At 40.0% G+C, this 27284-nt stretch overlaps 2 protein-coding genes across 4 annotated transcripts in view; one reads left to right on the forward strand and one right to left on the reverse strand.

Annotated features, from left to right (window-relative positions):
• Window positions 1–27284, reverse strand: part of RASSF4 (Ras association domain family member 4) — a 68994-nt gene that overhangs the window by 20588 nt on the left and 21122 nt on the right. Inside the window, exons 2-5 of one of the 3 annotated variants that reach the window (XM_016428189.2) lie at window positions 26038–26173; window positions 24652–24773; window positions 20554–20651; window positions 19258–19333 (exon numbers count right to left, since the gene is read on the reverse strand). In XM_016428189.2, coding sequence (XP_016283675.1) covers window positions 19258–19333; window positions 20554–20615 — 138 coding nt within the window. In that variant the 5' untranslated portion in view covers window positions 20616–20651; window positions 24652–24773; window positions 26038–26173. Of the gene's footprint in view, window positions 1–19257; window positions 19334–20553; window positions 20655–24651; window positions 24774–26037; window positions 26174–27284 lie in introns of all 3 variants that reach the window. The other 2 variants (XM_007478105.2, XM_007478106.2) reach the window with 2 other exon arrangements.
• Window positions 7615–9470, forward strand: DEPP1 (DEPP autophagy regulator 1). Its single transcript, XM_007478104.3, has 2 exons — window positions 7615–7903; window positions 8754–9470. The coding sequence occupies exon 2, from the start codon at window positions 8756–8758 to the stop codon at window positions 9440–9442; it is 687 nt and encodes a 228-aa protein (XP_007478166.2). The 5' UTR covers window positions 7615–7903; window positions 8754–8755; the 3' UTR covers window positions 9443–9470.

Genomic DNA, 27284 nt, shown 5'->3' on the forward strand with positions numbered 1-27284 from the left:
TGCATGGCACTTAGTACGTGAGAGGGCCAAGCAAAAGGAAACGTGAGCCGTGCACTTTCACATCTCATCCCACCCAGACTTGGCCAGAAAAAAGCAAGACTAAGGATGAATCTGATGAGTCAGAATTAATTCAGGAACACAGCCGAGGTACACTCAGTCACGTACAGCCTAGCCTGTGAGGAAATAGAAATCTCAAGGTAGAAGTGTTCCTACACACAAGACCAGAAATTTCCCCTTCCGACCTTATGATTTCCAGTTCTCTAATGAGTTACTATTAATGGATTTTAAGCTGACTTGTATTTCCTATGTATGGTCAACTCAGTTATCTGCAAGTGAACTACTCTCCCTCCCCTCCATCAGTCAGACTAAGAGCAGAGCCAAAGGTGAAAGGGTGTCAGGACAAGACCCTGGGGAATTAGTGTAACTGCACTGGTATGTGTGCCTGAATGAATCTCTAAACTACAACTCAAAGGCAAGTTACCCAAAGCATTCCTGAAGTAGCCAATGTTTCCAAATATCTGTGCCTTTACCTTTACTCTTATGCACAGTGAAGAATTCAATTCAATTTCAACATGCACTAAGTTTTATGAGACCTGCTCAATCAGTCATTTTTCAGGCACATCCAACTCTTTGTGACCCCAGGAGAGGGTTTCTTGGCAAAGATACTGGAGTAGTTTGCTATTTCCTTCTCCAGCTCATTTTTACAGATGAGAAACTGAGGCAAATAGGGTTAAGTGACTAGCTAGGGTCCCTAGTAAGTGCCTGAGGCCAGATTTGAACTCATGAAGATGAATCTTCCTGACTCCAGGCACTCTATCCATAGTACCACTTAGCTGTGCCTTTAGGAAGTCTAAGTATTGCTTTAAAAATAAGGCACCCAATTTAGCAGCGGGATGAGAACTAATGAATCAACCAGCAGGTTCCCTAATCTACTTCGTTGTCAGTCTATAATGAGATTTTCTTTTTCATATAAAGACCTGTCTTTTTAATTCATTTCTCCCCCCAGAAGTCCACCTAACTAATCCACTATTTCAGGCCCACTCCTGTCTCTCCTATCTTGAGAAAACCAGAAAGATAAAAGTTCTATTAACAAATGTCCCCCCCCCAAAAAGTTTCAGACTGTAAGTTGAGTCTACAAACCTCTCCACTGAGAGGTAAGGAAGACATTTCATCTGATGAGATTTCCAAAGATGAACTATTTTTCTAATTTCAAAGGTGAAGCAGATTTTTAAAAACTATTTTTATTCTCTTCACTCAGTCACCCACCACCTTCCTCCCCTTCCCTGGGTCACACACCACCTCTCAACTCCTAACATCCTCATAATGAGCCTTTTTTTTTAATCAGATTTTTCTTCATTGACTTAACTGGGCCTCTTAAAAATCTCCCTTATTAGGGCAATTGATTTTTATTATGGTTCAGTGTGAGTCAGGCTGGCTGACCCTGGGCTGACTTTATTTCATCTTTGCAAAGAGGACCAAATTTAGGAAATGTTTTGGGTTGTTCAAGGATGGACAATTACCTTCTAAAGTTCCCAGAACATTGATATTCTGTTTGGTCCCTCTCACCCCTCCCTTCCTCCGTACACAGTTTGTTCTACTTACTAATTTCACTTTCTAGGAATTTTCTCAATATAGGAAATGATCAAATACTGATATTGTACTGTTGTTGTAAGGAAGAGAGGCGGTGTGATAATGGTGTGGGAGAAAGAACATTAGTTTGGGGAGCAAAAGACTGGGGGAGAGGAAAGTCCAAGCTGCTTACTAAGCTCTAGTACTTCATTTCACTTTGCAGGGCCTCAGTTTCCTCAAGTGTGAATTAGAGCAAGGGTTCTTAACAGTTTTTTGTATCCTGGACCCCTTTGGCAGCCTGATGAAGGTAAGGAACCTCTTCTCAGAATCACAATTGGTACCTACATTCATAACTGAAGTGCTAAATTCAGTTAGAGGTTAGTGAAAATAAAGATGTAAAAAATGTCCCCCCTCCAAGTTCTACCCAGGGACCCCAGAATAAAAGCTCCTACATCAAATGGTCCTAAGGGTTCCTTCTATATTTCAATTCTAGGAAGTGTCTTTATATATACTGTACTAGGGACACAGATTCAAAGATAAAAATGAAAGAGTCCCTATCCTAAAGGATCTAGGTGGTAGGACTGAGCAATAGATTTGGAATCAGGAAGCCCCAACTTCAAATTTGACTTCAGACACTTACCAGCTGTGAGATCCTGAACAAGTCACTAAAACTACGTTGGCCTTACTTTCCTCATATATAAAATGGGGACAATAGTAACTACCTCCCAGGGTTTTCATGAGAATAAATCGAATTAATTTTTCAAGTGGACAGTCAATGCAAATGTACAGAGGTGGGAGACAGAGCATCAGCTGGGTGGCATTTTAGGTTTGTTGTAATCTGGACCCAACCTATTTTTTGGACTATTGGATTTAGATTTGGAAGGAACTTAGAGATAACTTGTAGCCTCACCCTCATAAGGCAGCTAAGTCTCAAAAAGGTAAATATCAGAGTTGGATTTGACCCCAGGTTTCCTGGCTCCAAATTTAGAGTTGCTTTTCCAGGAAGATTATCCACTGCTCTTTGTTACTCAAAGCTCTTTGAAAATAGGATGATCCACTAACTTCTACTCTAGGAAGCAGATCTAGACTTTCTGGATCCTCCAACTAAGATATAGATCCTATGTAACCTAAACTTTTAACTTAGTCTCATTCTACTCTACCTCCTTCCCATATTATAGCTACATGGGACTGGCTCTTTTTCTCCCCTTGTATTTATACTCCAAGTGCTTAGTACACAGTAAGTACTTAATGCTCTATCTAGCTAGCTAGCTATCATCTATCCATCTATCCATCCATCTTTGGGTTTTTCTAACTTTCTTACCTATCTATCCATCCATAAGTACAATGGCCTATCTTGGGAATAAGTTGATTCCTTCTCACTAGAGATTTTCAGGTAAAAAGTTGAATAATCATTTGTTGGGGATGGTGTAGAAGAGTGTTTGTTTTTAGTTATGGAATAAACAATGTCCCTTTATCAAATAACTATCAAGAATCCCATCCACCCAAAGTAGTGGCCCCAGTACCTTCTTTAACTTGGTAGAATGTAAGATCAACAAGAGGAAAAGATGCTCTTGCTTTAGGATGTGTAATCTCAGTGCCAAGCATATCAAAGATGCTCGGTAAATTATTATTGATTGATCTTATTTTCCCCAATACAGCTAAGAACAAACAAATAAAACCCTAATTGAATCAATTAGGAAATAGTACATCTATTTTGGACACCTTGACATTTGGTCTAATTAACAAGGTTTCATGTTGTGATTCATCCAATTATCTAGTCCACGAATCAGAGACAAGGCTAGCATAAACTTGTAGAAAGACGTCCTGTGTGAATTGATAAATGAAACAAAACGTAAACTTCCCCTATGCTCTCTCCCACAATTTACAGCTGGAACCATGCTCACTCGGAACGTTGTTTCTGGTTAAGCACAAGTACTAAATAAGTACCTTCGTCTTTTTAAGGAGGCCTCTTAGGTATAACCTGTCAGCTAAATTCTAGCAATTCTCTACCTGAAACAGGAATGTCCTCTATACAACATTTCAGACAAATGGCCGTGATTTTCACCCTTGAAAACCTCTAGTGATAGGAAACTTGTTACTTTATGAGGCAAAATATCCCTTTTAGGAAACAGCCCTAATTTTTGGAAATTCTTATATCATGCCCAGATCTGCCTCTCTGCTATTTCTAGCTATTGTTCTTAGCTCCATCCTCTAGAATAAGAGGAACAACCCTTCAAAAGTGAGACTATCATCTGTCTCTTTCCCCATCTCTTGCCCCGCAAACTGTTCTTCTTCAAGCTAAAACAATGCTACTTACAACCAGTTCTTACATGGTATGACCTCCCAAATCCTTCCTGACCTCAGTCACTTTCCCCTGGACATGCCAATGTTTTCCCCAATATGTTGGACCTGGAGCCAAACACAACAAACAGTGCAGATGTGGTCTGATCAGGGACTACAGCCTCACTCATCTTAGAAAGACATTGAAAAGAAAGTGTAAGAAGACAGACAGAACAGAGGGTCGATCAAAGACTTGGAGATAATTCAGAATTTCTATTTCCTCATTCACAGCTCTCTGCTCTTTATTTATTTACTTAAAGAACAAATGCATTTTCTGGCTGTTTGTGTCCTGAACCTTGAATGCATGCCTAGTTCTGAATATACTTGAAATACAAACTCAATAGTAAGCCTGATGACAGACTAATGGGAAGCCTGAGACAAGGGACACACAATGGAACAAAACAGCAATGAGCTACGTGACTGAAATGGCTCCCCAAAGCCACATTTTGCCAATGACTTAAAAGTCAAATATTAATGGGTTCTGTATCTCAGGGCACCACATCAACAACAAAAATTTGGATTTAAGAATAGAATCATTCCCTTCTTTTCTTGAAGAGGTGTGTGGCTTGAAGTAGGCAACTTAAGAGACTCTATTCCTTGAACTGAGGAAGAAAGCATTTAATTTTGTGTGCTCCTTCATCCTCCTCCTAAGCTAGAGTTAAATATGTGCCTCTCTGTTCCTCTCTAACTCAGTGTCACATCTCCCATTTCCATATCTTTGCATACTGACTATCCACCATGTCTGGAATCTTCTCCTTGCTAACCTCTATCTCTTATACTCTTTTGTTTCATTTAAGATAGCTTACACCTAACTTCCCATAAGAGGACTCTCTCAGGTCCCCTGACTGCCCCTGCCTAATCTTCTAATTCTACCTATCCTCCATCTATTCTAGAACATCACACATGCACTCATATTTGTGTTCTTTCCTCTATTAGAATAGAAGCTTCTTAAGGACAGGTCCTATTTCTGCTTTTTCTTTGTATCCCTAGCACCAAGCACAGGGCTTTGTACATCCTAAATGATTAGTAAATACTTATTGATTTATTGGGTATGCCCTAAAACATCTATAAATTATATTATATAATATATATTATATATATAAATTATAAATTAAATTAGACATATCCTATTTGGTTGGGCTTTTAGAAGAGTGGATGTCACTTCAATGACCTGGGTACAATTAGCTATTGCTAACACGAAGAATCTGTGGGGATATGTACAATGTCAGCCAAGGATGGTGTCCCCAGGCAGGACCATGGAAAGCACCTGTTCAACATGCAACATTTGTTCCGGAATGCTCTGATAGCAACTCCATCACAATGTCCTGCTATGTTTTCACCGTCTCCCAACTTTTTATCCCACTCTCCCACCACTGCATGAGGGCACATTGATCTTTCTTCTTTATCCTCTTGGCCCCAATTCATCTCTTCGACCACATTTTAGTATTATAAATTGATGCCATACTCCATTTTGAGAGAGAACATGGCTGTGGGACCTGTTTGCGTGTCCATAATCGGATTCTTCTTCCCCATGTATATAAAATTATAAAAATATTTTTGCCAAACCTGTAAAACTCAAAGTACTGAGCCAATTCTTCTACATAGACATGCATATGTATAATCTTTCAGAACTCTAGTTTTTTGTTGGTTAGTTGCTTTTCAGTTGTATTGACTCTCTGTAACTCTGTTTCCTAGGCAGAGATAGTGGGTAGTTTGCCATTTCCTTTTCTAGCTCATTTCATAGACAAGGAAAGAAACTAAAGCAAACAAAGTTAAGTGCCTTGCCCACGGTCACACAGCTAGTAAGTGTCTGAGGCCATATTCGTACAACTCTATATCCTACATATATGTATATAGAAATTCAAGTTTGGACCATATATACATACACCCCCACACACAATTCCACATGTCTATTGGATTATTTCGTCTTGAATATTTTGCTGTGCTCTCAGATTTCCCGTTTTCCTGACTTTATCTTTCCTTCACAACTAGCTCCTGATGGAGTCACAGAATCGTAACATTTTATAACCAGAAGGAAGCTGATAATCACACAGACTAACCCCTGCAAAGCACAGTCTGTCTCTAGCATCTCTGCGGAGTGACCGTCTAGATCTAATTGTCTCTCTCTTACCTCTGCTTCCCCCCATATCTAGTAAGTTACCAATTCGTTCTCTGTGGTCTCTTACATGTCTCCTTCCTGATCACAAAGCCACCACCCTGGGATAGTCCCTTTAGTTTCAGATTGGGGTTACTGCAAGACTTTCCTAACTGGCCTCAGACTTCATTTTTTTACCCTTCTACTCCATACTACATATTGGTTCTTCTTAACATTTTTTTCTAAAACATCTCTACCATTCAGTGATCTTCAGTGGTTTCCCAATGAAAACAGAATCCAGTCCAAACTCAAGGACTTTCATAATTTATTCTTAAGAAACTTATCTCCTCCAGACAAACTAGTCAATGTCTTGTGAGTGTTCTTCACGTTCTCACCGGTCTCCCCTTTTATCCCACACAGCTCCCTAAACCTATAGAGTATATCTCTCCCAATCCCACCCATCCTTCAGGCAATATCCTTTCTATAAAGCCTTCCCTGACCTCCTTGGTCAGTGTTCTATTTCTCTTTTGAAACCTTACAGTATTTATTATCTGTACCACTCATTTGATCGAACCTTCCCTTAAGATTCTTCTCTTGTCTTGAACTATTATTTAATCTTGGATTACCTTTAACCTGTTTCCTTATGTTAAAAATAGGGATATTAATGGCCACAGAGTTATTGAGGGACTCAAATACAGTAACAGGTAAAACCTTTTTGCTCACCTTCAAAGTGTAAATATAAATGCTACCTACTATTTGTGAGAGATGTTGCCAAGGGGCTGTTTGGTCAGGTACAAATTGGAAAGCCTTTTGGTAGCTAGATAGGTGGTGTGGTGGATAAAGCCCTGGGCCTGGAGTCAGGAAGACCCAAGTTCAAATCTGACCACAGACACTTCTTAGATGTGTAAGCCAGGACAATTCACTTCATTTCTGCCTCAGTTTCCTCAACTGTAAAATTAATCATAGCACCTATCTCCCAAATGAGAAGATCAAATATTTGCAAAGTACTTAGCCCACTGTCTGGAACACAGTTTCTTTTCTTATAAAGTACCTTATAATTCAGAGATTTTGTAGAATGTTTAGCCTGTGAAATAAATACAAGGTTTGAGGAAAAGGGAGAAAAGTTCAGAAGGAGAAACCAAGTAAAGAAAAATTCATTCCAACCATCTTCCAGGAAAGTTGTCTTTCCTAACCCAAGCTGGAAGCACTGCCCTGTCCCTCTGGTGCCTCATGCTGATATCCAGGAGGACATCCAGCCTGCTCGCTAGCTGCTAAGGGCTGTATCCCTCCACCACCTGACAGGTGCAGGGTAAAGGAGAGCTTGGCTGGGAAAGCAGCCCCAGAATAGTTTTGTTTCTGTGGGAAAGCAGTACAGGGGAACAATGGAAATCAGTTTTTAGCTGAGGGCGGAAAAGCTTTTATGAGCCCTTTGCTCCATTAGGGCAGAGGCAGCCTGTGCACAAGCCAAGGGCCCGGGGAGCACAGCCTGCTCTTACACTGCCCCCCCTGCCTGTAAGATGAACAATAACTGAATCATTGGGGAAATGAATCTAAGACAAACATTTACTGAGAGGTTAGTGAAAGGAGCACACCCAGCCCTGTTCCAGCCTGTTTTTCCTCTGAGAGCCTTCCTGAGGGCTGCTATTTTTAGTCCACAGCTGACAGTGATCTATGACCAGGGGATGGTATAAGAGGCTGCTGGGCTGCCCAGATTGGCCAGACAGCAGCTCCGGCTTGCAGGCATCAGCAGCTCCAGGCACTCTGTGCTCGGGCCCCTGGAGGGACCTTGGCCCTCTGCTCCCTTCCCGCCAGAGGAGAGGATTCCCTCTCAGTCCTTAGGAAGCCCTCCTGTTAAGCAACCTCAGACAGAGCTTCACAGCCCAGCCTCTGCGATTGCAGGTGAGAGCATATTCTACCCTAGATGCCTTGGGTTTGTGCTTGGGTGTTTGTTTTAATGATTAAAAATCCCATTCAATGCCCCCCCCCCCCAGCTAGAGTTAAATTTTAACAAGAGGGTAAGGCAGGTAGGGATTGAAAGACATGATTGAAGTTTGTCCTGAATATTCTTGCATTGGATTATGGTGTGGACAGAAACTTGGAGTCCCAAACTATGGCTCTGTAGAAAGAGGGAACAACCATTGGCCTTTCTGGGCCCCCAAGCTGCCGAGCTGCAGAAAAGGGAAACTAGGAAGCTATTTCTACTTTTTCCCCTTTCTCCAGGGGCTTGGGGCTAACTACAGTAAGGATCCCAGTCTGGAAAGAGGCCCTAAAGGCCATGAAGTGACTCGTCCAGGTGCTCAGAGCTTGTAAGAGTCAGAGGCAAGACTCAAAAACAGGTGCCTGGAGAGTTCTGGGCTCCTCTTCAGGAAAATCTGGATTCGAATTGTGGCTCTGACACTGACTAGCTGTATGGCAATGGGCAGTCTATTTCCCCATTTGTAAGATGGGATAATAGCAGGTTGAGAAGATTAAATAATATATGCAGTACATTTTGCAAGCTGAAAAGTGTTCTATAGAAGTGCTCTTATTCTTGCCCTCTAAGAAAGACCATCAGTGTCTAGCTAGAGTAAGAAAGTCCTGCTAAATTCAGCAAGCTAATTGCTCCCCCCTTCAAATCTTAGTGGTTTGCAATTAGGACTTTCTGAATGCTAAAAGAGAATAAACATTTTAGTTTGCACGTCAGGCTCTGGGGTTCCTCCTGAACTAGTTTCACAATTAATGGGTTGATTTTATTTTTTCCTCTATCAAGGTATGAGGTCCAGACTTCTGATTTCAGTGGCCCTCCTGCCAACCATAAGTGAGGCCTCAGAGATGCTGCTGCTGGGAGGTACCCAGGCCAAAAGCGATGAGCTCCAAAGTGACCTTCTCTCATCACAGAGCCTTGATGACTACGTGAAGTCCATCTGTCAGCTGGCCCAGCCCACTTCTGTGCTCGATGGGGCCCAACGTCTCCCCTACACCAGGCCATGGAGGCCATGTAAACTCAGAGGAAAGACCTTCAATGATGCGTCTCTGGCTTCACACAGTGAGAAGTCATGCCCGACCTCCTCCCTGCAAGACATCACAGCCCGCTTCAGTGGCCAGAACCTCACACTGCCTCTGGGCAATAACACTGACCCCCTAGACTGGCTTTTTGGGGAATCCCAAACAAAGCGACAGAGCTGGAAGGATGCTCTGAGGAGGACTGGTTCAGCCACTGACCCTTCACCTCTGCATAAACAGACTGAAACAGGCAAGTCCAGAGTGGCCCGCCGAGTCAGAGCCTGCGAAGCCAAAGTTTCTGGGGGGCCCTTGGGGAAACTGTCCACTGACAAGGCTTTGGAGAAAAGGACTCAGCCCTCTGCATTGAATGCTGCCCTGGAGTATTCCAGCAATTCCCACCAGGGGAGGATACCCCGGTCTTTGAACTCAAATCTCCCAGTCATTTATGAACTGTGACCCCACGAATAAAGTCTTCTGTAAATAGCCTTCTATTGTGATGCTTTCCTGAATTATTAGGTTTCTTATCTGAGAGGAAAAATAGGAAGGGAACATATCCTGTCTTTGCTCTCTTATTGTTTCATGGTCCGTGCCATGCTGGGGGATGTTCTAGAAGGTGATAAGTTTTCCATTAAGAGCTGCATATTTTTTATCAAGTACACTTTAGTAGGATAGTCTTTCCATTTGGATAAATAACAATGATAATGCATGTTAAGTATTACTACCAGACTGCAAATAGTTATTATGCCTAATTAACAGATGGGGATACTGAGGCTTTAATCTAAAGCTCAAAACAGAGTCAAAGATACTGGTGGTGATACTATCTTGGGTTGTGGTAAGGCACACAAAGAGTGAGATTACCTGCCCTATTCTTGGACTATTCTACTTGCCAGGAAATATTTCTTAGGAATATGAATAGAAATTGGGGCTCTCCTAATATTATGGATGTAGGGAATATAGGGAACTCCTGTCTACCAGGACAGATGGGCACATTCTCTACAATCTAGGGTCTCAGAAAGCTGCCCAGAGGTGTAAAGATATGCAGCTCATGCCATCGACACCTAGGAGTCATCTGAAACAGATTAAAGTATAATTGGGAAATATTTAGCAAAATCAATTAAAAAAATACAGCAAGACACAGATAATGTTATTTCTCATTTTCTGAGTCAATATTCAGACCACCTGGATCCTTAGGTTTGGTTTAGTGGCTCCCATTTCTATTTGAGGTTAAGGGACTAGCCAGATGTCACACAACTACTATGTATCAGTCAGGCAATAAATATTTATTTAGAACCTACTATGGGGACAGATTGCTGGCTCATTGAATTGAGAGCCAGGAGGTCCTGGATTTTAAAATCTGTCTTCTGTAGCCACAAAGAATGAATCTGATCCCACTTCCCCGTAACAACCATGCAGATATATGCAGACAACCATCCTACACCCCTGACCCCTGGCACTGCCCCCCAATAATCGTGTCATTTCTTCCAACAATCTTCATACTCTAAAGAGTTGCCTTATTTATCTGATGGTTCTCCTTTGAGCACATGAAAACTTGCCCACGTCCATTTAAAGAGTAGCACCTAGAACTGGGCACAATAATCCAAATGTGGTCTGATCAGAACAAAGTGGGCCTATTCCACCCCCTCCCATTCTCTCCCCCAATTCTACTTCCCCTAATTAACTTTTCTTTCAGCAGCCACACCACATTGTGGAATCACACTGAGTTTACAACCTTCCACAAATCCCTGATTTTACTCAGTCAAGATTAGCAGCAGAGCATGATAATTAGCATTGTAGTTCATGAGCTATGGTGATTCACTAAGGAAATGCAAGCCTCACATGGCTTAATAGTGGAGTGAGATATCAGACCCAGCATGGGTGCCCAAATTGCCCCCCAGAGATGCCCACTCTCTGCCCATTGCCTTTGCCCAGAGAAGCTGACGAGGGGCAGCAAGTCAGCCTTCCCTTCCCTGACCCCTCATTTACAGGAAGAAAGGGGAAAAATATGATCTTTAACCTCCCTTCCTGGCCTAAATTTAGTCATTGATTGTATGTTTATGAATTGCTTTCAGTTGCCTGAAGAATGGTATGAAAGAAATACTGTGGTGGAGAGGCCACATGCCAAAGACATCCATATAATCATGCCCTTGTGTCATCTTTAATGGGGAAAGGATCTTCTGACAATGGCTATGCACCATTCATCTAGCATCTATACCAGAGGTTCTATGGCCCCCAAGGAATCCATACATAAGATTTCAGGGGGTTCGTATACTTGTATGGGGGAAAAATAGATCTTTATTTTCACAGATGCTTGGTTTCTTTTGTAATTCTACTTAAATTGTCACCCTGAGAAGGGATCCATAGACTTCCCCAGATTATGAAAAGGTCCATTACAAACAAAAAAGTAACAGCCCCTGAATTAGATGGATCAGGATAAAGGAGAGCTAAGTTTTTTAAAGAAGGGAAAGAGAATGGAAACTACAAATAAGATGCACATACACTGGAGATAATTAAGGTAGGGAAGGCACTAAGAGGAAAAGAAACACGTGATGTCTGTCACAACTCTTCTAAGCAAACTTATCCTGTGTGACATAAAGAGATGCTCCCCAAATTTAGAGAGTATGTTCATACTCATGAGGGAAGCAGGTCTCAATGTTTTTCATTAATTCATTTGTACTATTATCAAATAATATTTTTTTCTCATTTCCTCCATAGTTTTCTATAGGGTTTGGTTAGAAATGTGGCTAAGACATCATTATACTGCTATTTAAATTTTAAATTTTTAAATTTCTTTTTAAACTTAAATCTACTATGGAGGGGCAACTAGCTGGCTCAGTGGACTGAGTGCCAGGCCTAGAGATGGGAGGTCCTGGGTTCAAATTTGACCTCAGACACTTCCTAGCTATGTGACCCTGGGCAAGTCACTTAACCTCCATTGCCTAGCCCTTACCATTCTTCTGCCTTGGAACCAATACACTGTATCGATTCCAAGACAGAAGGTAAGGGTTTAAAAAAAATAAATTAAATCTACTATGGAAGGGCAACTAGCTGGCTCAGTGGATTAAGTGCCGGGCCTAGAAACAGAAGGTCCTGGGTTCAAAATTGGCTTCAGACACTTCCTAGCTGTGTAAACCTGGACAAGTCACTTAATCCTTGTTAGCCCTTACCACTCTTCTGCCTTGAAACAAATACTTAGTGTGGATTCTAATATGGAAGGAATTTTTAAAAATTTAATATATTACTGCATATGTTGAAAAAATAACTGCGTTTTATAGTTGAACTAAAACATTAAAATGTGAGCTTATTCTCTGCAGCCTCCCAACCCACTAAAATTTCTTGGTACACCCCAAGTAGCAGATAGGACCACAGGGATGCTAGGCATCTCATCCTCTTCTGATGTGATTTTTCTTGACTCCTCGTAGGTCCCTAGATCTCCAAAGTCTTTTTATACCATGCAGTCTGTAGATGATAAGTAATTGGCACAGCGACACTAATTTAAAATGTTCTTAAGTTCTTATGGATCAATGTACTGTGCCTGTGATGAGGGTCAACAGTTCAATACATAATGGTCTGGTTCCATCATGGTTTATTGATTGAATCCTTCAAGCTATTAAGAAGACTGCATTTGTTACATGGAGATTTTTCCACCATCAGCTTAGGAAAGATGGCAAGTTTCTGGTGTATAATTCTCGCCAACAAGTCATGCCTCCTGGTTATAGCATCATTATAATTATCATTAATATCATATTTTGTATTATTAGTTATTGTTCTTCTTTTAGGGAAATAGGAGAGGAAATGCCATATCCAGAAGTCAATGTTACTCCCATCGAATACAAGAACTAAATAGGTCTGAGACCAGCAGGTGGCAGGCTAAGGAAGGAGAAGGTCCTAGGATACTACTTGGCCTCTTACTTTCTGGTGTTTATCGCTCTCGGTGTCTGGGGACCAGAGGAACCACTGCGCAATCAGGCTGCCTGTCAGGGCTCATATCCTCTTAATTCAGGGAGATGGCAGGGGACAGATGCTTAAAGGCAGCTCAATATGGAAAACACTCAGGCTCATTTTGTGCACTTATTGATTTGTCAAAGAGAAATGAAAGGAGGAAGGTGATGTTAACAAGAAAAGGTCCCTTATCCTTCCCACCTCTAACAATTCCTTTTCTGCCTGTGATGGGTTATTGTTGCTTCTGTGACGTGGCCAATCCTTGGAAAAGGAAATGAGAAATTGCTCTGTACAATATGCGTTAACTGGGCAGAGGTTCCTTCCTTGGGTTTTATAAACTTCATTTAAATATATGGAGAAATAGATATGCCTTCTAAGATAATTGATGTCCTTTATCATTCTGTTTTTAAATTTTTTAACCTATGCATTTAATTTTATTTTAAAAACATACATTATCAGAAGGCCATAAACTTAATCACACACTAAAGTGTGAATAACAGAAAAAGATGATGAGCCATTTAACTAGAGTATAATAGGTAGCATTTATACAGACCTTTAAGATTTGCAAAGAGCTTTCTATGTCATATCTTATTCAGCACCCACAACCCCTTGAGGTAGGTGCTATTATTATTATTATTGTTGTTAAACCCTTACCTTCTGTCTCAGAATCAATACTCTGTACTGGTTCCAAGGCAGAAGAGTGGTAAGGACTGGGCAGTTGGGATTAAGTGGCTTGCCCAGGGTCACCCAGCTAGGTGACATCTGGGGCCAGGCAGATGCTATTATTATTCCAATTTAAGCCTCCCATGCTGTTTCCTTTACCTTTTAACTCCCTACCCCTAAATAAATTAATTAACAAAGCTTTTGTTATAGTTGTTTAATGGTAAGTAAAAATAATAGATAATTACTAGAAAGTGTAAATTAAGAAAAGGAACACTGCAGTACTTAGTAGAGAGACAGTCTTGGAGTAAGAAAGATGGATGTCCAAATTAACCCAGATTCAGCTGTGTGACCCTAGGGAAGCTGAGCAGCCTCTCAAGGAACTTTCTCAGTCTCTGAATGTCATATAAATTATGAACATGCAACCGTGATATACATTTCCACACTGGGAGTAGCCTACACTGAGGAAATAATAGTTCTGGATGAAAAAAAAAGAAAAAAGGAAAAGAACTAAGGTGGCATTTTATGTGGATCTATCCCTCCAGTCCACCCTGCCCCACCATTTCCTAACCAAGAAAGTCTCCCATTCTCTCTGCTAGATATTTGAGCATGGCTATGCTAGTATGTGGTTATCAATTATAATTGCCTTCCCAAAGCACAGGAGAGTGTATTCACAATACATTTTTAAATTCTATTCTGCATTATAACATTTCCTCCATCACTTTCTGAAATCAAGACAATCGACAAAACAAATCAATCAGGTTCTGATTTGCAGTGTTTGTTGATTTTCCAGGTATAAATGCTCACACTTAAAATTTAACAATCCCTCTTGTAAGTTGGGAGCAACTGTAGCCAGTACATCTAGGGGGAAAGTAAGTCCCTGTATCTCCCTGAGTTTGAAGTTGCTAAAAGTATAAACGAGGGGGTTGGCCCAGGATACTTTCTAGCTCTCAGATTCTGTTTTAATTCTGGGATACAAAAGTAAATATGAACTGTTTTTCCAGAGAAGGAAATACAAGATCAGGAAAGAAATTGGGAGAAAAACAGAGACAGGAGGCTGATTCAGAGGTTGAGAGCCAACACAGTACAGGAAACAGCCTAGTGGCTTTGTCAGGATGTGATTCCTGATCAGCAGAATCATCACAATAGCGCCATCAAATGGAGGAACCTCAGAAAAGCTCAGGTCACACCTACTAACTCACCTGTAGGTATATAAAGGGATTCTGTGGTTCCCAACTGGCATTCCCCCCAAGGGACAGCATTCAGACACCTCTAAATCAATTATTATTCAGTTAGTGAGCCTGGACATTTAAAGGGATGATTTTAAAGGGAGAGAGGTGGTTTTTTTTGTTTTTTTTTTTTTTGGTTTGAGGATGGCTAGGACTGAAAATGGCCAAAGAGACCTAAAGTATATTGGGAGGAGGCGGTGAAAGTCAGTTAACCAATGTATAATTTAATTGGCTCTAGGTAGAAGACTGTAGAGGAAGGTTCAAAGGGAAATGATTCTCATGGGCTTCAGTATACAAATACATTTGATGTTTTTCAATTTAGACTGTTTTCTTGGTCAGTTGCTTCAGTTGTACCCTACTTTTTAGGACCCCATTTGGGTTTTCTTGGCTAAGATACTGGAATGGTTTGCCATTCCTTCTCCAGCTTATTTTACAGATAAAGAAACTGAGGCAAACAGGATTAAGTCCAGTCTCACAAAGCTAGTAAGTGTCTGAGACCAGATTTGAACTCAGGAAGAGGAAGATAAGTCTTCCTGACTTTAGGCCTGGCTGGTACTCTAGGCACTGTGCCACCTAGTTGCCCAAATTAGATTATACCAATTAATTAATAGCTATAAAGTACACCTCTGGGGTTCCTCCTAGCTTTAGAGCTTTGATCCCAGGATAAGTTTGGTGCTGCGGATATAAAGACCAAAGCAAAGCTGTCCTTGCCTCCAAGGAGCTCCCAATCTTCCCCTTTAAGATCCTGAAAAGTTAAATCCTTCTCTACCCCCAAGTTGGCCCAGCATCACCTTCTCCCCTAGGCAAGTACTCCTTACTGGGTTGCTGAAGGGCAGAGACCAGTGACTAAGAGCTTTGTCCCCTTCCCTGCTTTCCTTTTGGGTGGGGTAGTGAGTCACAGAGGATGAGCAGACACGGATGGCTAGTGGGGTGCTTCACAGACCTTTTTATGCATCTACCCACATTCCTCAAAAGTTCTATCTTTCAACCTTCCCCATTTTTGTTAAAGGCTTTTAAATTTTTAAATCGGGCAGGTGCCTCCCCTAAATCCCCACTTTCCCTCACTCCACACATCCAAGTGTTGCTGATTCTTGTCATTTCCAATTCCACAATATCCCTCCCCTCTTTTTCACCAACCCCAGTTCTCAGCACAGTACCTCAACAGGGTAGACAGTTCAAAATGTCTACTGACTTGACTCCCTTTGACACTGAAAGCCCTTCATTGTCCATTCCCAACCTATCATATTAAATAGCTTTATTACACATTACTGCCCTTCTTCCAGTCTTCACTCGAGTCAACTGGCCTTCCCACTGTCTCTCACATGTATGCAAAACCACAATCACAATATTCAACCACAAGAGGAAAATTCAGGCATAGTATTATTATGGCAAAGAACTGGAAGTGGGGGGAATGTCCATCAATTGGGGAATGGCCAAACAAATTGTGGTACATATTTGTGATAGAATACTATTGTGTATAAGAAATGACAAGAAACATTATTTCAGAAAAAAGCTGGAAAGATCTGTAGGAACTGATGTAGAGTGAAATAAGCAGAACCGGGAGAACATTATACATGATAATAGCAATACTGTAAGATGATTCTCTGTGCAAACTTGGCTACTCCCAGCAATGCAATGATCTGGCATAATCCTGAAAGACTTAAGATAGGGGGGTTGTCTTATATCAGTGTGTTTTTGGTTTTATTTGTGAGTTTTGGTTATGTGTGAGTTTACATGACAATAAAAATAATTTTTTTAAAAAGGAAGTATTTGTTTTTGTACCATTAAAGAATAAAATATTTTTAAAACATTTATTTCATCTTTCACTTCATCCTTTCTGTTTGTCTGAAGTTTGTTCCTACCTATAATGCACACCTGTTAGTACAGAAGTATGGGTATATATAATTTGTAAATCAATAAATGCACAAATATTAGGAGTGCATGTTCAAAAATTTCTTATTGTTATGCATACATGATCAAAAACATTGAGACCACAACTCCCTCATTTTACAGATGAATAAACTGAGGGCCAGAAAATATGAGTAAATTGTATAAAGTTACTCTTTTCCTTTATAAAAGAAGGCTCTAAAGGGGAGAGAGGGTGAAAATTCACTCCTAGTTTCTATAGTATGTGATAGACCAAGGTAAGATGGGAAAAAGAAGGAATAGATGGGAGATCATGTAAGAAAATATTCAGACAAATGGTCATCCACACTCTGCTTGAATATCTCTAATGACAGTCAAATCACTATCTCTTGAGGAAGTCTATTTTTGTTATTTTTGTGTAGATCTGATTTATTTCTTTAGGGTAAACCTAATCTGTCCCTCTGTAGTTTCAACATACAGAAATTTTCTTGAGGGTTGCATTCATTCACACATTAATCCATTTGACACTTCTTGGGTGTCTACTATATATAACATACTAGTCTAGGTATATGGAGAGATTCGAAGATAATTAAGACATAGTCTTTGGGTAGTTGATTTACCTCTTTGGAACCCAAGTTTTCCTTTCTGTCATTAAGAGAATATATTCTTGTATACTCCTGTTTTAGACACACAGTAAATGCTAAAAAGAATATTGCTGGGATGAATGTATGTCCAATTAAGCATCTGTTGATTGGATCAAAATTTGGTGCTAAAAATAAAACTTTATTCCAGAACTGTTTACCCTTACTGTTTTAAAAATCATCTTATTCAGAAGGCAGCTAGGTGCTCCAGTGGATAGAGAGCCAGGCCTAGAGATGGGTAGTCCTAGGTTCAAATCTGGCCTCAGATGCTTCCTAGATGTGTGACCCTAAGCAAGTCACTTAACCCCCAATGCCTAGTCCTTCATGGGATCTTTTGCAAGTTACTTAACCTATCCATTCCCTAGGTAAATCTTCTAAGACTATAAATTACAAAGAACCTACATTGGTAAGAGAGTTTCCTTATTTGGGAATTCCCTGTACCTATAAGTCATCCCTTTGCATCAGGAATTCTTAATCTGAATCCTTAAGGAGTCAGTGGATTGGTTTCAGGAGATCCATGAATTTGTTTAGGGGGAAAATGTCTTATTTTCACTAATCTCAAACAGATATTTAGCATTTCTTCCTATTATAAATGCAACCATGAATCTGAAGAGTCCAGGTTTCACCAGACTACCAAACAGTCTATGAAATAAAAAAGGTTTAGATTGATTCAGTTCTAGTCCTTACTCCCTATTTTATGCATATATCTCCTAGTTCCTATTCTAGATTGCAAACAGTGATCATATTTTGTTAATCACCATAACGTCTAGCATTTAACACAATATTTTGGATGTAGCAGGTACTCAAATATTTTTTGAATTCCAGAAGTTGCCCATAGGTCATCCTACATTTTGGAGACGATGGAGAACAATAATTATTGTTGGAATAGGGTGGCTGCTGGAATGACTCAGAAATAGCAGCTAGTAGGGTAGAAACAGGTGGTAAGATCAGCTGATTCTAACAGAAAGATTTGAGTCACTTTGGCTGCTTCTCCCTCCTCCTACTCGTTCTTTCCAACATCCTTCTCAAGAGGAAAGTTTCTTTTTTAGGATCTCTTCCCCTCCAGTGATATTTTCCAAGATAATTTTAACTGTTTTTAAAGTTCTACAAATCAGTGATGGAACTCTCGTTACATGCTTTTGGGGATATCATTTAAACTTTTGATGGCTCAGTTTCCCCACCTATAAAATGAGTAAGGCTAGACGGAGTTCTTAACCCATTAACAGTCTAGAAACCTATAAATCTCTTCTCAAAATTTTGTTTTTAAATGCATAAAATACATAGGATTACAAAGAAAATCCATGTTATTGAAAAAGAATTGTAAGTTTTTATATATAAATGTAATATATAAATTATATATGTCATATAAATATATATGTATGAATAAATGTATATATAAAGTCACAACCAGTTTAAGAATCACTAGTCTGGATATTTCCCAAGGTCCATCCTAGCTCCGTTATGCTAGAAGTCCATGAGCTTTTACCTAAAAAGATGATAATATCGGGGTTATTGGGGTAAGGAGCACATAATGTGAATGACCACAGTTCCTGATCTTCAGTCACAGTGGCTTCTTCCACAGCACCACTTAGAATTAACTTCAGTTTGAAGGCCTTAGAGTCTGAATTTTCTCTGGGGAAACTTTGCTTACTGTATAAATGGAAATTGTGTGCCTTTGAACTACATATCCCAGCATCCCTTTCTTCTTTCATCCCCACCTTGCATGCTTGTGCATTATATACACTTGTGTGTAACTCCGCCTCTTGCACTCTTCTCTTATGACCTCGGCTGAGTTAGCTCACTTTTTACTCTAGTTTTTTAGTTTGGTTATTATTAATAAGTCTTATTAAATGATACTTGGAATTATTGTATATTAATTTTTAAACTTACATTAGTATCCAAAAAAAGTTATGGGATACGTAAACAGAAATCTTACCTCTCGATGTCTGAGCTGAAAGCTTCTTCCTTCATGATAACAATTATATGTTTTTAGCAGAGATAAGAGTTCTGATCTGGAGGAGTCAAAACACAAATTCAGGCTTGCAGTCTGAGGAAGACAACATGGGTCTAGAACTCAGGAGACCGCTAATCAATCACTTGCTATGGGATATTGGGACTTACAATTTTCTGTGCCATCGAGGACATTTGTATAATGATGCTACCAAAACTTGCCTTGCTGTTTCATAGAATCAAGTGAGAAAACAGATATAAGTCCTTTGAGAATGTATTAAATGTTGTATAAACACAAGACATTTCTATACTAAACAGTCTCTAGAACTCTGAACTACTGTAATCAATACCTAAATCCTATCTACACAGCACCTATGTTACCCTCTCACATTATTAACATTTATGTTTTTCCCAGTAAAGAGAACTCTGTGGGTGTGTATATGTATACTTAAAACATATTTATAAGCAAGAAAGAGTTGAGAATGGAGGGATGGGATGGTGGGTTAAGCCACTTCTCCCTTTCAAGATTACTTACCTACCTCCAACCCCAGACTGCTCACCTCAATTTCCCCCCAAGGACATATCAGAGTAGTTGCAGATCCTTGGTGCAAGTGGCCTGCCTTGCAAAAAGAAAGCTAGGGGACAATTTAGTAATATATGTAAAGCTTGAAGGCACTTTTTTATGACACAAAAATGGTACTGATTGAAGGCACTTTAAAGGTCATACAGTCTAATATCATCCTTTTACAGATGAGGAAACTGAGGCCCGGAGCAGTTAAGTAAGGCATGAAATCATTTACCATATGACTTCTCAGTTCTGTAGAAGAAACCATTTGAAAGTTCTCAAAGAAGACTAGCACGATTAGCACGATATTGACATTATTATATACTTTATGAGCACAGAATCACAAACTGTTAAGATTAAATGGGACTTTCAATGATTTCCAGATGAAACTTCCCATCGTGCCCCTCAAAAATTGCCTATAAAAATAGGCAATGGAGCATCAAGGAGGTTTAAGTGACGTGCTAGATCACAGCATTAGTAAGTAGTAGAGATGAGATCTGAACCTTGATTTTCTTCCTGCCTCTAACTCTACTATTCTATAGACCCCTCCCTCCCTTTCCAGGTATTTCCCAAGATTAGGCAATGATAGAGGACAGAAAGGTGTATGTCAAATTTGAATAGACCTCTGCCTAATGAATGGAGTAAGACAATTAGGACAAGAGACTTTATGACCCTCCCAGTCCATCATCCCTCTCCAGTGGAAGAGGATGCACCTACTTCAGAATGGATTTATTGCCACTGATGAGCACATGTGAATTGGGCAGGAGCTCTTCATCCATCCTGACAAGCAGCTTTGTGGGGACCCGAGAGCCAATCTGCTGAGAAACCAAAAAGGGCTTATAAACAAGACAAGGCTGTGGTGTTTAGGGGAGGTGACGGTGGTCTGTCGTGGTCATTACAAAGTAACACTACCTTTCAACTGTATTGCGTATATATTTTCAATGGGCAAAATGGTTTGCAAGCTATCTATTCCATTAGCATGAGAGTTTCTTGAGGACAGGTCTATCTATTCCATTAGCATGAGAGTTTCTTGAGGACAGGTCTTATGTTTTCCCATTTCTTTCTATCCCAAGTACTTAAGGTAGTGCTTGGCACACAGTAATAAGCATTTAATAAATGTTTGTTAAGCGAGGTCAGTGTTAGAATAATGGGAAAAAGCTTAGGAAGTCATCCAGTTCTTCCTCCAGTGCCTCAAGAAAGCAAGTGATTGTCTTTATGAAGGAAACAAACTTTAAACAGATTAATCAATAAGTATTCAGTAAGTACCTCCTGTGTGCCCCGGACTTTAGACACCAAGATAAAACTGAAACAGTCTTTGCCCTCAAGGAGCTTACAATATAAACAACATGAACACAAATATCTAAATACAAAATATATACAAAGTAAATACAAGTTAATGCTTTCTAAGTAAATAGCAATTAGGAGTAAGGGGATGGGGAAATGATAATAAAAACCAACCACATGTAGGAGATGGCATTGAAGCTAGGAATTCCTAGAGGCAAAGGCAAAGAGGGAATGTATTGAAATTAAGGAGGATGCAATTCAACCAACAAAAATAAAAGCAATAGGCGATATGCAATTGGCTAAGGGATTAATGCAGAACATCCAATAGAAAGTCTTCTATGAAATCAGGAGATCTCCTAGGTGTCTTTAAGTCAAGTGAGCCTCAGCTGGTAGAAATAAACCATTGTGATCAAAGAGCCAGATTGGCCAAATTCTAAATTGGCTGATGGGATAAGTGATGATTTCGTGCCAGTAAAAGCATTTGGAAATAGCCCAGCATAATGGAGGTCCATATCTTGCCGTCTTGTCTACAGGAATAGCACAAAGCATAAACAAATGCTTTCCTGAAATCCAAATATACCCTGCCTACATTAAACTCTTGAATTATTAATCAAACAACAATCCTGTCAGGAGAAAGAAAGTAGGTTAGTCAGGCAGGACAACCTGTTTGTGATGAAGCCAATTTGAACTTTGCCAGTCACTGCTTGATTATTTTGTAAATAGTCACAAACTAGTTCTCTAATAATAAGTTCTAGAATTTGGCCAGTAATGAAACCCCATCAGCTTAAAGTTTGAAGACAACCTCCTCCTCTCTCACTCCCCCCACTTTTTTTTCCTTAGATCATTACAATTTTTTTTTTTTTTAAGATCATGAACTGCTTCTTTTCAGTTAATAGGAATTAGACCACAATTCACCTTCTGGGGACCTGCAACCAAAAGAGGGATAAAAGTTGGGAAAGTGATCCCAAAGGGGAAATTTTGGCAAAATTCCAGAATCACAGATTTTAGAGATTAGCAAGTCCCACCCTGCCCTATGACTTTACAAAGGAGGAAATAGAGTTCCAGAGCTTAAATGGTTTTTCAGGAGAACCAAATATGGGCTCAACCGCAACCCATTTCACCTGACATTTAGTCTAGTGTTCTTTCTGAAGCACCACACTCAGAAACAGCTATACCTCATCGCTGACTCATTGAACTTTAGAGCACCAACATGAACAGGTTTTTGTTTTTCCAGATAAACTGCTACCTAAGGATGCTTCTCCCAGCCTTGTACATGTGCACTCAAAAACAATTTTAAACCCAGGTATATGACTTCCCATTTATTCCTATTCAATTTGATCTTACTAACAATAACACTAATGATGGTTCAAATTTATAGAGATTTGAGGTTTGCAAAGTGTTTTATTTAGATGACCAAATTTGATTTTACCAATAACCCTGTGAGACAGATACTATTATTATCACCATTTTATACAGGGGGAAACATATGTGATCCCCCCCCAGTTGTTGTTCAGTTTTTTTTTTAGTCATGCCTTGACTCTTTTTTACTTCATTTGGGATTTTCTAGGCAGATCCTGGAGTGGTTGCCATTTCCTTCTCTAGCTCATTTTTCAGATGAGAAAACCGAGGCAAACAGGATTAAATATCTTCCCCGGAGTCACTAAGGGTCTGAAGTCAGATTTGAACTCGAGAAGATGAGTCTTCCTATGTCTATATGTGGCACTCTGCCACCTTGCTGCTCTGTGACTTGCCCAGAATCACATAGCCAAATGTGAGAGCCAAGATTTAAGTTCGGGGCTTTGTCATGTCGCTACGTCAAGAGTTTTCTGAACCCTAATTTCATCAACCTGTATTAGCTATGTCTCTCACCCAGTCTCCACCTGTAAACTTGAGATGCATGACATCTATGGGCTTATGTACATCATTGATAATGATATTAAATGGCATGGGGTCAAGCACAGATCCATGAAATACTACAGTGGAGACCTTCCAACTGGACATGGAATCATTAATGATTACTTTAGGGATTCTAGCCTCCATAGAGATCCAAACCCACCTCTTTGCGCCATCATCTAGCCAACCTCTCTACATGATGTCTACAAAAAACAGGATGAGATGCTGGATCAAGTACTTTATAAAATGTGGGAAGCCAAAGGAGGAATATGTTTTAGAGGGAACTTAATATATTCATTCAATGTTTTCTTTAAGATGCAAACAAGGAGGTCCAGTCAGTTAATGGAAAGGTGGGTTTGGAATTCAGGAAAGAGGCTGGAATAGAAATAAAGGTTTGGGAGTGATCTGCATAGAGGTGACAGTTGGAGACTGTCAAAGGGCAGAGTAATAAAGAAAGAAGAGAAAGGGGTCCAGGGCAGAGCTTTGGGGAACACCTACATTAAAGAGGAAAGTGACACTTAGTAAGAGCTAGCAAAGGAGAAAGAGGAGCACTCAGAGAAGGAGGAGGAAAACCAACAGAGCAGTGTCATGAAAACTAAGGGAAGAGAGAATTTTAAGTGACAGGGATTATGTTAGTTACTAAAAGTGACAGCCTAATTAAGGATAAAGAGGACAGAGGAAAAGGTCTATGAGATTAGATCATTAAGAAGGAATTCAACAATGACCATGGAGAGTAGTGATGGAGATTAAATCTTATTACAGTAGATTGAGGGGGAAGACAAAAACTGGATTTGAGAGGGCTTGACTGTATCTACCAGGAATACCCTGGGATAGGCAATTCAGCTTCAGAGCCTTACTTCCCCAAGGCAAGCCTGTAGAGGAAGGTAACTCCAAGACATTCAGAAATCCAAGTAGTCTTTTTCTTTCCAGCCACCAAAATTTTGAAATAGTTTCAGTTCCTCGGTTACTTAAGTCCCTTTCAGATTCAGTTTTTGATTAAGGGAGGGGAAGAAGAGGGAAGCTTGATAAATCATTCTCCCTCTCTTTCTAGATGTTTCATTAATTTTGGATCTTTTAAGGCTGATTTAACCCAGAAAGAGAGAAAGCCAGATAGTACAGTGAAAGGCAGCTGGCTCAAAATGAGCAAGTTCCTAGTCAATATTTCCTGAGGGCTCACAGCTAGCTACTATGCTTTAAGAAAGCTTCAATACACATGAATAAATGCCCACAACTAATCTGGCCTTTCAAATTTAGTATGTCTAAAATATATCTGGTCTTCCCCTTACCGTGGGCCCTAAACTCTCGTTTTTTGAGGATGGCATCACTATCCTTCCAGTTTAGCCTCTCCCTTTCCCAACTCAAATATCTAATTGCAAAATACTACTGAATCTATAAACTCCTCTTATATCAAATTGGTCCCCCTAAATCTAGTCTGTCCATTTTCCACTCCAAACTTCACACAGCTGCCATATATACATATAGATGACCATGTGTTAAGGCAGTTAGGTGGTACAGGGGATCCTGGAGTCAGGAAGATCCAAGTTTAAATTTTATCATCTCATTCCAATCTCTTTTGGCATTCTGATAAAACACTGCTCTCTCTCTCATGCCGCTCATGTGTCAAACAAGCTGTCTTACCGTAATTTATTTGAGATTCAGGGTTCCATGGTGTAGTGGGAAGAAAGGTTGCAATCTCCCTTATATGCCACTTGGGATGCCTGGAAGAAAAATTCCAGGGGGCTCATGTTTGGACTTAGGATCTAGGAGAAGGGAATAAACCCTAATTTAGAGACATGGCTACTAGTCCAGCCCTTGGAGTCTACATTTCCTAAACCGTGGCTAGAGGAATTAGGGTGTAGAAGTGGCCACCAGGACCATTCATCCCAGCCCTGTTCTAATGCAAAAACTGGTGTGGAGTAGATGAGAGAACCATGTATGTGTCAGTGAAGAGAAAGTGAAGCAAGTTAGCTTTATCCAGGGGGAAATAGAATAAGAAAGGGTGGTCAGGAGGACAGAAGCAAGTCAGGTCCACTGGGACCCTTGTTTGAATGAAGTTCAAAGTCATAAGAGTTAAGCAGTTAAGTTAGTAAGTAAGTAAGGGGTGAGAGAAGAGAGGAATCTGGACCAAATTAGCAACTAATTGATTGAAACTCCCAATGAGAATAGGGCATTAAATCATTACTATATGCTTTACTTCAATGGCAGAAATCCAAGGGATATGAACCCCCTGAAGGTTAAGTGACTTGCCCAGGGTGCCACAGCTAGGAAGAATCTGAGGCCAGATTGGAATCCAGGACCTCCCATCTCCAAGCCTGACTCTCGATTCACTGAGGTGCCTCTAACTTATAAAGCATCATGTGCATTAGATATTATATTCTATGTAATATATATCTACATATACATGTGTGTGTGTGTACTTGTCTTCTCCCATTAAAATGTGAGCTATTGATGAGGAGAAATCATTTCATTCTTTGTGCCTGTATGCTTAGCACCTACTAGGACACCTTGAATTTAGTAGGTGGTCAACACATGCCTACTGTCTGGGAATTGCAAGTAATCCAGCTGGAACAGGTAAGGGGCAGAGAGAGGATTAAACCCAAGTCCTGACTCCCAACTATTTCTGCTTCTCCTCATATTCCCAAAGCCTTTAAGCACATTGTTCTGTACTTATAGCACATTGTCTGGCACACAGGAAATACTCAATATATGTCTGTTAGCTTAAATTGACTCCAACATCATTAAATAGGAGGAAATTGCTTTTTTTAAGGAAAAAGCTAGAGTGAAATGGGGGTTTGTGATCTCCAAAATTAGGGGGAATGAAGGGTCGTTCCAGTAGTAGCTAGAATAAAACTTCATAGCATAGGTTTATAGGATTTAGAATTAGAGATTGTCTAGCATCTAGTTTCATTTCTGTATTTTATAGGTATAAAGGTTAAATAGCCCCCCAGGATTAAAGGAAGCTAATTACTATAAAAGGATATTATATAGATAAGGAAACAAGCCCAGAAAAGTTAAGTGACTTACCCAAAGTTACACAGGGCTAAATAGTAGAGTTGGATTTGGAGCCAAGAGATCCAAGTTCAAATTCTGTTCTGCCACTGACTGACTGGACAGATGACTTCAGGCATATTAACTTCTCTTCTGGATCTTGGTTCTTTCACTTGAAAAAGAAGAGTATTGGACACCATGATCACTAGGGTTCCTGCAAGCCCCAGAATCTGGCCACCTCTATGATTCATGCCCATCACATTTGCTCAGATTTCCCAATTCCTCAATAGGTTCTGCTTTCTATTTTGGGTCTGTTGATCAGTCTTTCCTCTCAATCTAACAGTCAACAAGGCAGTGAGAATTTGCTCTGAATATTAACCATTGCTTTGCTGACTATCCCTGATCCCTCTTCCACCTGTGTCCTTTGTTCATGGTAAATGCAGGGCAAGAAAGAGTTAGGAGAAACCCTAATCTGAATCGTTCCTCTGATGCTTACTAGCTCTATGGCCATGAAAAAAATCAAATCTCTCCTCTTCTCAGTTTCCCCATCTGTTAAGAGAAGATACTGCACTATACTAAGCATTGGGGATACAAATATAGAATAAGAAATTCCCTGGCCTCAAGGAGCTTACAATCTAATCTAATTCAAAAGGAAGCTGAAAAGGGGAGGAAAAAAGTGACAGAAAAAAGAGAGTGACTGGAAAATCCAAAGCAATGAAAAAATAAATAATTAAAGTGATACTGGCCTGGGGAGTTCTCTGATCAGATAAGCCTTATTGGGGAAGATGAGCTGTGAGTACCAAAGTTAATGTGATCTTGCAGGATTATGGGATTCCCATCGACATGATGAGGAAATCCTAAGGAATGCAGTCAAATGGAAAATGATCATGCATGTAAATGCATATTAGTGCTAAGAAGGTTAGGTTACAGCAAGACTTAATCCATCTATAGCTTATCCTTCATATCAAAGAAGAGGTTTTCTAGGTGCCTTATCTCTTACTATGTATGCCTAGATCTAACCACTTACATGGCTAATTACAAGACAAGACAAATATCCAAAAGGTCTCTTTCACAACCAATTTATCGATAAGCATTTATTAAGTGTGTCAGGAACTATGCTAGGAACTAGGGATACAAAGACAAAAAGGAAATATCCTTAAGATTTCTAAGGAAAGGGGCATAAACACAAATATACAAAAAGCATAAAAATAAATAAATACAAGGCAACTTTAGGGAGGATGCCCAAAGATCACGGGATGGAGAGAAGAATCAGGAAAAGCTGT

This window comes from Monodelphis domestica, chromosome 1, assembly GCF_027887165.1.
Source record: "Monodelphis domestica isolate mMonDom1 chromosome 1, mMonDom1.pri, whole genome shotgun sequence".
In the NCBI taxonomy this organism is placed as follows: domain Eukaryota; kingdom Metazoa; phylum Chordata; class Mammalia; order Didelphimorphia; family Didelphidae; genus Monodelphis; species Monodelphis domestica.

What these genes read in the sequence shown, in the direction of transcription:
- DEPP1 (XM_007478104.3), top strand. Translation starts at nt 8,756, where the DNA reads ATGAGGTCCAGACTTCTGATTTCAGTGGCCCTCCTGCCAACCATAAGT.